The sequence below is a fragment of the Stylophora pistillata genome, chromosome 5, assembly GCF_964205215.1.
Source record: "Stylophora pistillata chromosome 5, jaStyPist1.2, whole genome shotgun sequence".
In the NCBI taxonomy this organism is placed as follows: domain Eukaryota; kingdom Metazoa; phylum Cnidaria; class Anthozoa; order Scleractinia; family Pocilloporidae; genus Stylophora; species Stylophora pistillata.
Genome location: NC_142523.1, coordinates 38,229,664 through 38,246,213, shown reverse-complemented (window position 1 = coordinate 38,246,213; position 16,550 = coordinate 38,229,664). Strand labels below are relative to the sequence as shown.

The 16,550-nt window shown below is 36.8% G+C and overlaps 3 protein-coding genes and 1 long non-coding RNA gene across 7 annotated transcripts in view; 2 read left to right on the top strand and 2 right to left on the bottom strand.

The window, feature by feature from the left end:
* The window catches only part of LOC111340954 (uncharacterized), a 198,673-nt gene that overhangs the window by 25,652 nt on the left and 156,471 nt on the right, over positions 1-16,550 (top strand). The window lies entirely within an intron of this gene.
* Positions 1,830-16,550, top strand: part of LOC148731852 (tyrosine-protein phosphatase non-receptor type 12-like) — a 17,134-nt gene continuing 2,413 nt past the window's right edge. Inside the window, exons 1-2 of one of the 2 annotated variants that reach the window (XM_088759894.1) lie at positions 1,830-2,129; positions 2,906-3,637. In XM_088759894.1, the coding sequence (XP_088616020.1) occupies positions 2,019-2,129; positions 2,906-3,043 (249 nt within the window). In that variant the 5' untranslated portion in view covers positions 1,830-2,018 and the 3' untranslated portion in view covers positions 3,044-3,637. Of the gene's footprint in view, positions 2,130-2,905; positions 3,638-16,550 lie in introns of those variants that run through there. The other variant, XM_088759895.1, reaches the window with a different exon arrangement.
* LOC148731853 (uncharacterized) lies at positions 5,245-9,305 on the bottom strand. The gene is made up of 2 exons (XR_016001137.1): positions 7,546-9,305; positions 5,245-5,931 (listed from the first exon to the last, which is right to left on the bottom strand). It is a non-coding gene; the product is annotated as an uncharacterized LOC148731853 (long non-coding RNA).
* LOC111319113 (uncharacterized) overlaps positions 10,373-16,550 on the bottom strand; it is a 26,979-nt gene continuing 20,801 nt past the window's right edge. For all 3 annotated transcript variants that reach the window (XM_088759853.1, XM_088759855.1, XM_088759852.1), the window contains 4 exons: positions 15,627-15,782; positions 12,829-13,008; positions 12,009-12,180; positions 10,373-11,671 (listed from right to left, as the gene is read on the bottom strand). In XM_088759853.1, coding sequence (XP_088615979.1) covers positions 11,319-11,671; positions 12,009-12,180; positions 12,829-13,008; positions 15,627-15,782 — 861 coding nt within the window. In that variant the 3' untranslated portion in view covers positions 10,373-11,318. The remainder of the gene's footprint in view (positions 11,672-12,008; positions 12,181-12,828; positions 13,009-15,626; positions 15,783-16,550) is intronic.

Below are 16,550 nucleotides of genomic sequence, written 5' to 3'. Positions count from 1 at the left end.
TGAATTGGATGAATTGGAATCACCATAATTGTCCGCCATCTTGAAAAACGTGTAACGAGATACCGTTGACCTCGTGTTAAGGCATCACAAAAATCAACCCATGGGTGGGGGGGGGGGAGGGCTAATTATTGTATTTTAGAATAAATTTAATATCGAAAACCGACTAATGTGGCTCAAAACGTGAAGGAAGTGGCTTCAAAGAACCTCAAAAAGCCCAAAGTTGCCAAAAATTCTAAAAGTTGCCGAAAGTCTCAGAAGTTGCCGAAAAGTTGCCGAGTAGCTTGTGGCTAAGCCTAGTCAGTTTCCCGCTAAAGAAATGAAGCAGAGATCGGTCTTTAAGTAGGAGCTGAATAGAAAGTCATTCTTGGCTAACACGGAATTTGTTTTTGATTTTTCTTTTGTTTACTAGCATTCGTCATTTATTAATCCGTTTGTTTGTTAATCGGGTTTTTTTCTTTTTTTATAGAAACTGCGTTGTTATATAAGGATTTCTAGCTCTTAGAAAAGCCGTAACAATACGCATGAAAAAATACGATTATATATTTTCCATCAATGTTTGATATCGCCAATCAGCTGCTGATACATCACTCGCCTTTCGTATCACTCTGTCAAGTTGTTTGGTGAATTTGAAAGCCTTCACCATTCTCAATCCATGGTCCTTTGTCGACAATCTCGTTCCCAGGGTCTCTCATCTTTCCGCCCCTGGAGCGAGAGAGGACGCTCCAGGGAACGGGAAGATTAGAGACCTTGGGAATCGGCAAGGTTGGTTTGTCGAAACGCTTGGCGCGCGTAGATCAGAGCAAATGTGTCGGAACCATGAGAAGTATATTATTTTTTCGATTCCGTTGTTTTTTTATTTTTGTTGTTTTTGTTTTTTATTTTGTTTTCCAGGTTTTTTAAGTTAGTGTTGCACCTTGCTATTGATTACGAGTCTTACTCCGGACTCGGACCAATCAATGAGAAAATCCGGTAAGCGGTAAGTTTACCGATCAACTAAAGAAAAAACAATTGGAGGATAAGATTACACGTGAAAAATGTATTTTCTCAAGTGATGTGCAATTAAATTCACTACGAAAGAAGAAGTCCGAAGAAAAAGTCAGCATGAGCAGGCTTCGATGGCAGCATGCTGTAACCGCGAAATATTCTGCAATGTTTGATCCTTTTTTTGTTTCGTTTTTTTCATGTGTATTCTGTAGAATCTCTCTGGAACCTTAACATATCTACCTACAATGAATGTGGAGTTTGAAGTGATTCATCTCTTCAGTTCTAGTGAAAGTGATCAGGGAATGAGTGAATTTCAGACTATTTGCATTGCGTGCAGGTCAAATACCGGTGGTCAAGCAAGTGAGGAAGAGAAAATGGATGTGGGTAGGCCACACGCTGAGAAGACCTTCAAACAGCATTACGAGGCAAGCCCTGCGTTGGAATCCACAGGGAAAACGAAAGAGGGGCCGCCCCAAGAATACCTGGAGGAGGGATACGGAAAAGGAGATGAAGGTCCTCGGGAAGAACTGGAAGGAGCTGCAACAGCTGGCAGAAAAGAGGCGTCAGTGGCGGCAGTTTGTCGATGGCCCATGCTCCAACCTGGAGCCAGGGGCTTAACTAACTAACTGCATTGCGTGCCAGACTTTTAAAGATATCTGAATCAAATTGATCCAAAATTCGATTTTTTGGTCATTTCATGTGAGTCAAATTTCATGATTTAAAGGGATTTTACTTAGATATTAGATATTATGCATCAGCTTTATTCAAACAAAGACAAGGAAAGAAAGAAGCCGGAAGTTTCGAAGTTGTTATTCTTGTAACAACATCCGGTGGAACGACGAACTCTGGGTAACAACGCAGGCGCTCTCTCGCAAAATAGAGAGGAGGCAGAACCGTATTTGCGAGGCTTTGTTTTTGTGCGGAAAGTTAGGCGACTACTTATTTCCGTCAACTTTTCTTCGAACTTCCTTGGAATCAAAATGGAGCAGTATCCAAGTTCTTGATCAGCCGCCTCAGTCCTTACGATCTTGATCATGTCTTCGTCAAAGATCCTAGACGGACTGCAATCTTTTCTTCGTCACGCGGAAAGTTTACATCCTTCGAAGAATGCACGGGGAGAGAATGGTTTTGCTCGGGAATTCCAGGTATAATATTCCTTTTTTTCCTTAGGTCAAGGAATATTTAACAACACGATCACTCTTGCCCGTAACTTCGAAACCAAATTTTACTTGTCGTTTTAAAGCGATTGATTGCTGAAACTTCGTGAAACCGAAATATTTGACCACTTGCTGACTTAATTTCCGTGATATTTCAATATTCTGTACATTACTACCTTGAAATAAATTTAACTTGCTCTAAAGTTTCACAAAGATTCACGAGTTATTTGATGATCGGTGTGTTATCGATAAAAATAACGAAAGCTTATCTTAAAAGTCAAACACTCAAATTGATTACCGGAAGTTGCTAGAGAGTAAATTGACGAACGCGTTTACAGAAAACAAAATAATACCATTATCTGCTTTTCCTGGCGATCGATCACTAATACTGGCGTAAAATGTTAAAACAGCAACCTTGTTATCAAGCTAAAAAGTAGGAAATGCACTTCTGTAAAGGTCTTGATTCACAACAGAACTAAAGAAAGTAAAATTATATTAATTATGCAAGTGCGGTCCAAACCATGTGGAAAGTTCCATGGTGCGATCACAGTCACGGTGCTGCGATCACTCGGAATTTATGTTTATTTTTTTTTCGTCTTCTCGCTATTAATTTTTCTGTCATCTGGCTGAAGACAAATTTTCAAAACCTCCTACTAAGGTAGAATACGACTGTCTGTTTGCTATACCAACCCCCGCCCCTCCCCCGTATGAAATTTTACTCAATTGTATTTTTTTGTTTCAATCTGGTATTTGATATTTTGCAGCAATTGAAAGACATGTCTTCTAAATTGAAGAAAGATCCAGAATACAGCACTCATCATGGAGAATTTGAGTATAATCGACCTAAAAACAGATACAAAGATATTGTGCCATGTAAGTATTTATTCAGTTACCTCCATTAGTTTTCAATTGTCCTCAAATTTTAAAATTTGTTGGTTAAAGTGGAGGTGATTAGTGGTCACAATTTACTGCAGTACAAAGCTACAAGGTAAATATTCACATTTTTCACCATTACACTGTGGTGAACCATTTTTTTGTATATATCAAAGAGATACCAAACAATAAGTTTAATTCTTACCATATACCAGAAAATGGTAGGAAATTAAACACTTGATTGATGCACAATTTTGAATCATTGGCTCTTCGGAGATATATAGTACTTTCTGTTCACTTCTAAACTAGCCGATCAGTATGTATACAAAAAGCAATATTTCAGTACTTGTAAAGAAAAAAAAGATCTAGACTTGTTCAAACAGTTCCAGGTTTTCTTGCTTGAATACACTGCTGCAATACATCCACTAACCCTAACCCCAACCCTAACCCTATTTATCTTAACTCCAACCAGTAAAATTAACATTTGCTAAAATGTGGACACCTTAAAAACACAACTTCATTTTATACTGAGTACATTTTACATGAGAAACATCAAACAAATAAGAATGAGTTGTTCGCTTAAAATTTTTAAACCAGTTTGAAAATTCTAAACCAGTTTAAAATTTTTAAACCAGTTTAAAAAAAATTAAACCAAAGAAAAAATTGAACTACAACAAATACATGCATAATTTTACAATGGTGAAAGGGTTAAGGTTAACATTACAATGTTGTGGAGGATTCTAGATGATCGTAATCATGTAACTCATTGGAGCATTGAAAATACCCTTACCAAATCTACATATATGTGACATATATATGTTACATATGTATGCCACATATATGTGCCATATATGCCACATATATGTGGCATATATGTCAAATATATGCCACATATGTGTAACATAAATGTGGCATATGTAGGAATTTGGCAGTCATGTTGCATATATATCACATATATGTGACATATATATGCAACATATATGTAACATATATGTGGAACCTGGGAACCACAAATGCACCCTTACCAAATCTACATATATGTGACATATATGTTACATAAGTTCAATCGTTGCACATATATGCCACATATATGTGGCACACATGTGTAACATGTATGTCACATATATGTAGATTTGGTGAGGGCATGCATATGCAGGTCAACCTAAAGGCATAGATGTATTATAGTTGATAATAGCTAGCCAAAAACAATTGCAGTCAATAAAGAATAACCACAATCCTTAATTGAGATCACAAAATCATATATTTCTGTAAGGCATGGCTTTGCGAAACCTGTTAATATGTAAAGAAAATAGAACTCATATATATACATATATAAACGTAAAAAACCTTATCCTTGAATCATGGAGCTTTGTAAACAATTATTTAAGAAAATAAAAATTAAAACTTCGCACTAAAACTTCGTGCAAAGTTTAATTTTTATTTTCCTAAATAATTGTATATATATATACATATATATATATTGTATATATATATACATATATATATAATATAATATATATACATATATATTAAATAATATAATATAATATATATACATATATATTAAATATATATATATAATATAATATATACATATATATATAATATAATATATATATACATATATATATAATTGTATATATATATATACATATATATATATATATATATATATATATATATATCAGCATTGTTTGTGGGACCCCTTACAAGCTTCTACTTATATATATATATATATATATATATATATATATATAAGTAGAAGCTTGTAAGGGGTCCCACAAACAATGCTGATCAGTCTCAAACGCGCTGCCTGGAGGATGACTGAAGCGATCGTCGGCTCTTGAAATAACGTAAATAAAAGCAGAAATGTAATGGTCAAGAGGCCAACTCCAATGTAGCTTTATTGGTTTATTAGCCCAACGTTTCGACCGTCTCGGTCTTCCTCAGGAGCATACTAATTACATACTAATCACATACTAATCACATACTAATCTTATTGTAATTAGTATGCTCCTGAGGAAGACTGAGACGGTCCAAACGTTGAGCTAATAAACCAACAAAGCTACATTGGAGTTGGCCTCTTGACCATTACATTTCTGCAGTTCTTCTAAATTTTATGAGCCAATCTTTTTTCATATTAAACAGTTATATAAAACATCAACAGCCTGTATATGCAAATGAAAAGCTGTACCCAAATGTAAAGCAAGAAAATGCTCATAGACATATATGGTTGTGGCAAACAAAGCATATATTTTGTATTCCTCCTTAAACAAAGTGAATGAGTGTTTACATCAATAAAATGGCCTGAATTACAACGTACCGCATCAAATTGATGTATTTCAGTTTTATCCTACAGGCAAATTTTATTTCCATTTGTTGTTGGATATATGGCTATATGCAATAATGATAGAGTTTAATTAATACAAACGAAAATAAAAATTGAAACTAGGATAAAACTGAACCACAACATGTACACCAGTGACATGTACTTGGTAAATTACAGGTCAGTTGGAGAAACTTCTCTTGAGTTAAAGCACATCAATTGCCACAATCAAGTTGTTTTCTATTTTCAAGGGCATTATAGATAAAAAAAAGCAGATAATCTCCCTCAATGGATGGTCCCGCAAATATGCAACATTCAAAAACATTAACTCAGAACCCATCAAACAATAAACCAGGCATTCAACTGAGAAAATGATAAGTCTATTGCCCATATAGGTTACTGATGAGTGCATGAACTTCAATGGAATGTATTGGACAAGATTAAGGGTCATAAAACGCAAGTGCATGCTAACGATATAGTGTCAACATTCTTTCCTTTTTGAAATTCCTCTGTGGCATCCTGTGCACGTGTCCTGGATGGTTTTTTGCACAAGGGCCACTTTTGAGTTCTTGAATTGGGACTATACAAATGCTGTCAAATGAGAAGCAAGATATATACTTAGAATCATAGATTAGTTTGTGATATATCTTAAATATAGTAATACTAACAAAAGGTTGCCACTCATGGGAACCCAAAAAATTCCCTGACTTTTCTCTGACTTTTCACTGACCTCAAAACATTTTTCACTGACCTTGAATTAAATTAATTACCAAATTATCGAAAGCGCAGTGCACAAAATATTATTAGCACAGAGTTAAGCAGGGTTTGATGGTTTGTTTTATTTCCTTGGGGTGCACAACTCAAATATAAAATGGCTAAGGCTAAAGACATGCAGGGAACGATTTACGAAATTTCTCGGAATAGCATAGTTCTATTGTTCTATGATACACTTCTCCATCGCTTTTAAGCTTTCTATCCGATTTGCTACACTTGATCGACTACTTCACAAACCTCTGTGGAACCCTCAAATCAACATTCCCCTACTTTTCACTGACTTTGACGAGAACTAAGATTTTCCTTGACTTTTTGCAAAATTCCCCAGTAACTCTTCCCTGACCTTGAAAAATTTGCGGGGTTTACAGACAGATGTAAGGAAAATTAAAAACACGATCACCCACTTTTCAGCTTACCTTTAAATATCCCCCTCAATTTTAAATAGAGAAATGCTTGGGCCTCCATATTACCCTCACCATTCAACGTTTGTGCAGATTTTGGAAAGATTTTCGTATAACCCCCTACCAATCAAAAACAAAGCTGTAGTCCCAAAGGAAATACGTTGTTTTTCCTCTGCTTTCCTTTATCCAAGAATTGAAAGCATAATCAAGTATGGGGATATAATACGGAAGTCTTGTCCAGATTTTTATATTACAGACGTTTTTTGACATTGCGTACAAACACTTCTCGCCCTGTTTGCCCCGTTTCCAAAATGGCGGATTTTAATAAACAGTTTTATAATAATAAACAGTGTAACGTGGAGAAACACTTAGCTAGAAGCTAGTTTACAGGTTTTCCACGAAACAACTTAAACAAATAATTCAAATTGAAAATAACGTTGTTAAGAATCCCAACTGGCCGAAGGCAAACCAGTTAGCTCTATTTCAAGCATGGCCGAGGATTTGAAATTCGAGGCTAATCCAAGTAGCTGTCGCCAAGGCGGGACTTGAACCCAGGAGCGACAGATTGCAAGTCTGACACGCTGACCACTCGACCTTGCTGCCCTCCTTTTACCGCGAAAAGATCTATTGCAGCATGGAAAAGCAAACACTGTACTGTCCTTTGTTATTTAGTGGCCTCTGTATTGACATCAATGAAAACAAACGGAAATTTCGGCTCATCCTCGGTGTAAAAACCTGTAAAGCTCACGAGTGACGTAAAACAAAGACAACAAAACATTAAAAACAAAAGCGTACAGCAAAACAATTCCTCATGACACAAAGAAAACCTCATCAGGTTTTTACACCGAGGATGACCCGAAATTTCGCGCTCTCAAAACATGCCGGAGGTTGCGAATCTTTATGGCAAAGTTGAATCCGCAATCGGCCTAGCTTTCAAACAAAATTCCTCTGGAACCAAGGTACAGCGGAAAGCATTTATTCGCAGCTAAGACAACTATCCATATAACGCAGTTAATTTTGCATGACTTACCAAAGCCGTTAGCGAAGCGAGAAGGCGCCTTTGTTTCTCTCATTATGAGAAAAGTTGTCCAAAATGGGAGAACACTAGCGAAATTTATCCGATGAAACAATGCTTCGGCACTTGCGACTCAAAAAGTCCCGCTCTTGTCAAGTCACATGAATATTACCACGTGATGCGTGCCCTCAGGCATTGTGGTCTTTCGTGATGAGAGGGCATGCGCTTTACATGCCATGTAAAATGGTGGAACGTTAAAAAGGCGAGATGGCTACAACATTCATCGAAGAGAAGTATCCCTTCAAAAACCCAAAAGCACTTTTTATCGACGGCAGGATAAAACGGTACAACTTACCTCAGATGAAGACGAGCAAACTCCCGAGGAAAGTGGGAATGTTTCGCTAGGAAATCGCAAATCAGAGTATTCAGATGACCGTGATGACAATTAATGCGGACTTGAGTATGTCGGAGACTATGTCAGATATGTCATTGCCTTCATCTCCGGACCATCAAGGAATGTCTTCGCCTGAAGACAACAGCGATGATATTTTGGACATGAATTGGAGCGGTGTCTCTGAAGGTGATGGAAGAAGCTATCGTGAAAGCTTTTCAGATGATGAAGAGAAATCAATTGGTGGCGACATCTCCAATCAAACAGAAATTTTTAAGGATCCCTTTGTGTACCCAGGTTCACTACTTAAACTGTCTGAGAGCGTTCTTTTGATCCTTACTTTGGTGGTTGCTCGCAATCTAAATGGAAATTGTCTTTTAGGTGTAATTGCTTCGATTAATTTGCACTGTATTCCTGGATTACTTAACAATTAAGTGTGTCAGCTCATTGAATGCTCCTAAAAAGTACTTTGCAGACTTGATACATGCATGGGCCATAAGGTAGAGCTGTACACAAGCCATGAGACCCACACCATCAGAGCTTATCCTTGCTATATGGTTTGCCTGTTTTAGCTACATGTATTTAAAGAATTAGTGGCAACGAAATTCAGGTATTTCTCTCTGGTATTTGTAGTTCAGAAGAATCTCACTTTTTATCAAATAATTTAAGCAATTTTGTTATGATGACAGCATAAATAACCCAGCCTAGCTTCACCAAAAACTTGGATTGCATTAATTCATTTGAGAGAAAGGTTCAAGCAGGATACATGCAAGCTATCGTTTAAGTAGAGGCTGATAGTTTCTAAAAGAAACTGTTTGGGGCTGCGTCAGTAGGGGCAATGAAATAATTTGAATATATCAACAAAGTTGAAATGGTAAATTGGCCACTGTTACGATTGTAAAAGCTGACGTTATCATTTAAGTAGGATTGGCAAAATGTTAAATATTTAATAGTTCACAATCAGATCTGCATGCTTGAGTATATATAATGTGCTTATAGAGATTGATATAAGCACTTTTCCATTTTAAGTTTATTATTCATACAGTGTAATAAAAATGAAAACAGCACTGCATCATGTAATATTTGAACCCTACAATGGAATTAGGGACTCCTCAATTTACTGTATCAGTCCATGCAAGGCTATATCGATAAATATGAGCAAACATAAATGCTACATATATGTGCAAACTTGCATACATGTTACATATATGTTTTCATCCTCGCCAATTTTCATATATGTCGCATATATGCAGACATATGTGACATATATGTAGAAATGACTGTAGCATTTTAACTATATGTCACATATATGCACATATATGTGACATATATGTGCAACAATTGAACCTATGTCACATATATGTCACATATATGTAGATTTGGTAAGGGTAGCTGCAAGGCATAATTTCAAGAGTCAGTTTGCACTTGTCAAGTTGTACAATTCAAATGTGTTGTTTTCTTAGGCAAGTCTGCATAGTTATAAGCAATTATTCATTGAATATGTTGTAGCCTCAGTGATTCTTTAAGTTAAAAATTTCCCTACTGGTGTGATTTTTCTTCATTCTTATTATTGGTTGTGCTGATGTTGTTGACTCTGCATTGGCGTAGAAAATTTCCAAACTGAGATTCCATAATAATAGCAGTGGCTCTTTCTGTAGTCTAGTGGAGACAACTGACCTCTCACTTTGTGGCCCCACAAGTTTTAATGACAAGCCTCTGAACACATACAAACAGTTTGCCTTTTCCCTGCTTTGTTATGAAAGGGGGTGGGGGGTAAAGAATGAGGAAATATATCCTTCTCTTCATTCTGCTTTAACAGTTAGTGAAACATTTAAATTATTTCAAACTGTTCTGGAGTCTAGTCTGCATTAAACACTTGCAGTGCAGAAAATGTCTTTCAAACACAAACAGACTCAAGCTATAAAACCATTTTGTGACAATGATATTAAAGGAGTCTGCTTTAAATTTCAACACATTAGAACTCCTGGGGATGACTGATCACAAGTGTGATCTTAACTTATTAAAATAATTTTAGCATGATAACATCGAAAGCTCTCCTAATTAATTCATTATCATGAAAACTCTTTAGCTATGAACTGTTTGTGTATTTCCTGGAAATTATTGAATTAGCATTATTATGATCATCAAAGTCAAATAGAGCTGCCCCAAAAATGCTAGAAATTATTATCATCTTATATAGGACTTATGTAAATTGTGGTCAGGTTGTAAGTAAAGAAAATTTAAGGACTTAGAGAAAAACTCTTCAAGGAGCTCAAAACAGCTATTAAGCCAGTCACTTTAGAGAACAACTGACCAAATCATTTTGAAGCACTCTTAACACATCAGAATTCCACTGGAAATATGCCTTACACTGAGTCAGTTCAGGCAAGTATGTCAAATAATTATTATCACAATACATAGTACACAATACACAGAATTCACAACATAGACTTGACTTTTATCTCTAATAGTTTTAATGCATCCATATAGTATTTTCATACATAATACATAGCATTACATAATATTCAACATACTTTTTATCATTATTAGATACACCCTTAGTTCTAGTTTGTTTTAACCACCTTGTTATAGTGTCCCCGATGCTTTTTTTGTTCATATTTTGCTGCTTCTTGGGTTTGATACAGTCTTTCGGTATTTTTGTGGCAAAACGTTAGAGGATGTTAAAAAGTGTTTGTTAATGTGAAACAATGATAATGTCGATTGTTGTCCGCAGAAGTTGTCTGTCAATGACTAGTTTTTTAAACTCCAGTAAAAGACTTAATTTAATTAAGCAATGGTTGAAACAATAGAAAAACATTCCATCAACAAAATTTTACAACAATGTGTTTACTATCGTCCACTTGCCACTGAGATTATACAAACTGTTCATCGATTGTACAAAGAAGTAGTTATATGCGAATATAATATCAATATCATGTATACACTATGTAATAAGTCTCAAAACTAGAGCAGACACTTTATTCTATGGCAGTGGATATTTTTAAAACACAGTTTGAACTTTACTTTGTAACCACTCTTAAACCTCTACTCTTTAACTCTACCATGTACCAGATCTTAATTTGAACGATGACGATTGCAAAGGTAAGTTATTGGTGAGACTCGAGGTCTATTCATGTACTTAAAATACCAACTGAGAGCTGATTGAAGTTTAGGTCAACTGAAGTAAGTGACAATTGCTGTAAACAAAGCCCGACACACCGTGATACATGTGATCACCTACAAATTAGAAGGTTAACACTCCGAAGCCGTTAGTGGACCAACAGCACTAACAGACTTGTGTAAGAGCAAATTGCCTTTCAGTCTACTTGCTAGTAGAACGTTCTCGCACTACATCGATCAGTATACTGTTAAAAGTTGCTTCCAACATAAATGTATTCTAAACGATCTTAACAGGAATTTGCTTCAGCAAATCAGAACGACCCATACGAGGCGAAGCGAGCGCTTCACGCAGTCTTCTATGTGTTGCTTTCGCTCCAGAATTTCTCATCCATATCAAAAGGCCTTGGAAACAAACCTCAGCCACTCCAGCCTTGTTGTAGTTCTCTTCTAATTGTTCAATAGTTACTGATTTCAACCTGAGTTCCCGCAGGAGATTTTTCCAAGAACTTCCAACTTCTTGGCTGATATCCCAGCATACCTCTTCGGTTACTAAATCGTCTTCACCATCAAGTTGCAAGGATGAAGAATAACTGTCGCCACTTGAAGTACTTTTATATGCACCAACTGAATCTTTAAAAAAAATCAAATAAATAAGTAAATAAGAGAGGCTTCTAAAATTGTTCTTCTTGTACCTTTTAGGTCAATGAATTTTTCCTGGTTATGACTCGTCGAATAAGACTGCTTTATTTTTAAGGCTTCCCTTCCATTTCAAGATGCAATTATGTATACTACACGCTCGTTTGATATGTATTATAATTATCTCCGAAAGTCATATCATTTCACGATGAAACTTTATAAGTGAATAATTGACTTGGGTTATTATTGGGGGTGGGGGGGGGGGAGTTAATTTGAAGATTCACTGTTTTTCTCATGATGGTAACCATAGCGATGACGACAACGAAGATACCTGAAGGAGTTTTCGATTTTTCGTCAAAGTTGCCCCTGTCGCCTTCTTCTGGAGCTGAGGACCTTGAGCTTCCAGCTACAGCATTAAAGTGTCTTTGAGCTTTTGGTGTCATCTGCGAATCACCTGCAGCCTCTGTGGAGTTTTGACGTGGATTATTTACCGGCTCCGGTCTCTAAAACCAACGGAGCAATTAAAAGTTGAAACATGGTTCTTAAACCGGAGAAATATGTTTATGAATACGGAGTTAAACAATTTCAATATTCAGAGGGATATAGGTGGAGCAAAGATAAACCGTTTCACATACAAATTACAGTTTGATACATTAATTAATTACTTTTAAACGAAAAGGAAAAATCAAAAGTTGAAGACTAGAAACCCGGCTGTACTTTTCAAGGCTGACTAAGGACTTCCACCTTCATGTTATTTGACGTGACGTTAATTTTTTTCAATATCTTCACTAAGTTTAGTGACTGTTGTGTTAATGTGGCTTGAACTGGGAAAACTTATGAAGGAGTATAAATTAAAGGTGCTCTTGACTAAACACATGGGCTTATAACTTGAAGGGCGAATGTGAGCTAGAAATCACATTAATAAGCAAAGAAATTTCATCCGTAAGTACTGGTAAATGACCTTCAATCGGTTATGGCAAGGTTGATAAGAGGGAAGAAGGTAAGTGATGTGTGTGAATCTATGGAAGATGAAAGCAATTAACTTTGTCGTTTGTTTTTACGTTTTTCTTTCTTTTAACTTGAAAAACGGAAACCTATCTTTAAGTTGCTAACTTTGAAAAGTAGATCATATCAAGTACAAACAACATTACCTCCTCAGACTGAAACTCACGGATCACTTTCATGGTATGCTCTTCATCACGACCTTCTTGTTGAAACCTTAACTGACATTTGAAGTAATTGTCCACTCCACCTTCAATTTGTTTCACTAGGAACTCGCATGTTCCTTCACAACGAAACCTACGACCATTGGCGTTGAGGCAAATGAACTCCTACAACAAATCACAGATTGTTTGCACAAAACGGTATCAGTCGGGAGTAAAACGTTTCAATGAAAATCCCCAAAAAATTAGCGGTTCCTCGAATCGCAGAAAGTCCCATGATCTACAACCCAGAAGTTTATAATCATGCAGAGTAACTAGTTTAAAAAGAAACTGTTTTGCAATTTCAATCATTAGTCCTTCGCGAAAGCTCCATCGATAAGCTCAAAATGTTTGCAACGCGTTGGACTCCATCCCAGGATCCCAGTTCTGGTTATGGTTTTGTCAAGCTTTATTGGGCAAGATCGAAATGAAGATATCCAAACATAAAAGTAAATATATAAATAATAAAAACAAAATTTAAAAATTTAAAAAAAAATTAAGCCCAAAAGGAATGGGCACGAACGGGACACTCAGACCCATGCGGGGTGCCTACCCTAGGGAAATTGAAAAATTAAACGAGAATTACCTGTAAGTTGAAAGTTTGATTGGAATTCTATCGAGTCATCAAACTGCACCAAGGGATCATATGAGATAGCTAGACGCATGCGCATAACCAATTTTTACAGCCGAATGTGACAGTCTGATCACCATGAAGTAGATTGTATAAGAACGTCCACGTAATAAAACGATGAACTACCTCTGAAGTCTTGAACCAGTTTATTATTATTATTTATTATAATGTTTAAGGGCCAGAAGGTCTTCTGGCCCTTAAACATTTTTTTTGATCAACGTACTGTTAAGGAACCTAAATCTGAAACACTACTACGCTTAGCCGAACTAGTTCTCACACTCAGTTGTTTTTCATTCGGGGAAAACTTTTTCAAACAAACCAATGGTGTAGCCATGGGTACCAAAATGGGACCTAGCTGTACCAATCTTTTTGTAGGTTTTGTCGAACACCAATTTTTCAGCCAATACAACGGCTCCAAACCTGAACTCTACGGTCGCTACATCGACGACTGTATCGGCGCCACCTCCTCCACCAGAAAGGAGCTGACTCAATTCATAACCGCAGTCAATTCTTTTCACCCGGCTCTGAAATATACCTGGGAAATTTCTTACAATTCTTTATCCTTTTTAGACATCAAAGTTTCAATTGAAGGCAACGGTTTATGCACTAGTGTGTATTACAAACCTACAGACCCGCAAAATTACTTGTTGCATGTATTCGTCTTCGCATCCATCTCACGTTAAGAATTGCATTCCTTTTTCTCAGTTTCTAAGACTTCGTCGTTTATGTAGTGATGACTCTGATTTTTCCCACAAATCAGAGTCGATCTGCCAGTTTTTCGATAAACGTGGTTACCTGATTCTGTCGTTCAAGCGGGTTGCCACCGCGCCCAACTTATTGATCGACATTCAGCACTACAAACGGCACAAAAGGAAGATTCCGACCGCATTCCATTCACTCTCACGTTTCACCCTCACAACCACTCAGTTAAATCCATCATTCTTAAAAACTTTAAATTACTTTAAAACGATCCAGAGACAAGCACTATCTTTTCGCAGCCTCCGCTCATTTCATTCAAACGCGACAAAAACATAGGCAATTTTTTGGTCAGAAGTTCTTTTCAGACTAATGACCAACCAGGCACTTTTAAATGCGCTCGTGCACGATGCAAAACGTGTCCTTTCATTCACAACACTGAGAAAATATCGGGACACAAACGATTCATTAAGATCACCGATCACTTCACGTGCACATCCGCCAATGTAATCTATTGCATAACTTGCACTTGTTGCAAAAAGATTTACATCGACGAAACAGGCAGAAGACTAGGTGACCGATTCCGAGAACACCTTCACGACGTGGAGAGGAATGACAAGGACACATCGAAACCAGTCGCTAGACATTTTAATTTACCTGACCATTCTAAGCAACACATGCAATCTGCTGTCTTTCCTTACGCTTAGGTAGCACGGAAAGCCGGAAAACTCTTGAACAAAAGCTCATCTTTCAAACCGGCTGTCTAAATCCCACAGGTATCAACGAACTTTTCATTCCACTAATTTATTAGTGTCTTTTCTCGTTGCCATGTTCCAACCAATCACGTAGCTCCTTTTTCTGCCTTTAAAAGCACACACAACCCACAATTCCTCTATTCGCTCCGACGAAGGGCTAACGTTCGAAACGTCAGCTTTTATAGTCGTAACGGTGGCCAATTTACCATTTCAACTTTGTTGATATATTCAAATTATTTCGTTACCCCCACCGACGTAGCCCCAAACAGTTTCTTTAGAAACTATCAGCCTTTATTATAATTCTCAATGCTCCTCTAAGAGTTGAGCGCTCTTTGAAATACATTCAAATTAATACGCACGCACACACACACACACACACACACACACACACACACACACACACACACACACACATTCGGTTAGACCAGCTTGTTACATTGGTGGGCTATAAACTGTCACCTAATCGTTTCTAGATGTCACTTCGTGGCATATCTTTCATATTCAATTACAATATGATATTAACAATAACAGTAGATTTGATTATTTTTATCACTGAAATTTAGTATCAAAGGCGCTTGCATTTTTTGAAATAATGTAAAGCGAACCTCATTATCATAGGGCCATAATTATTAACTGTACTAGTATTGACTTAATGACTTGCTCACCTGATGGCCATCTGCCTCGTTGTCTAATTCCCAGCCTTCCTTAAGATCCTCGAGTCTCACATTTATCTTTTTGCTGTTGTTGTACATTTTGAAGGGTTTCTCAATTGAAGCGGGCTTCAACGATTTAAAAGACTGCTTGTCTTGGTTCTCCACCCGCTTGTTAAGGCAAGATATGTACATCAGCGAAGTGGTGCACCGAGCATTTTCAAGGGTGACTACATGTAAGAGTGTTATTCTTTGAATTTCTAACAAACCTTTTTTTTTTGTTTTGTTGTGCAAACGCAATACAAACCACATTCACAGAAGTAGACATCTTTTTATCTACAGTGCACTGATATACTCTTTGTACATAAAAATGCTTGTGGGAGACGCGATGACATTAAGGTTCGCACGTTAACCACAGGGATTTTCAAGGAGTTGTATCCGACTAAAAGAAGTAGTATTATTCGTTGTCGCTTTCAGTCCTTGAGACTGGGTCATAATAATGCTCCAGCAGTAGGAGATTTTTCCTCAGTTGTTCGAAGTGTGGGTGACGCTATCCACCGGATGAATCGCTATCCCTTGAATACCCTTAATTTTCTTTTGATCCTTATCCACTGGATAGCGATGTACCCCTGGGATAGTGTTATTCGTCCTTTTAAAAAGCGGCGCCTGAAGTCTACAACGAACCATAACCTTCGAACGCAAGAGTTAATTCCCAATTTCTCTCTTGGTATCAAGGGTAAACGCATAACTATAGTAGGATTAAAATATCAGAAAGATTAAAGGATTAAGAAAAGATGTCAAGATTTAAATACTGTTGAAACTTTTATTCACTGATAATTTGCTCATTTCCCTCCTCCCTCCTTTTTCTGCCATTTTGATTTTTTTCCTCTTTCCATCTCCTTTTTACTTTTATGCTGTTTATAACCCTAACTACCTCTG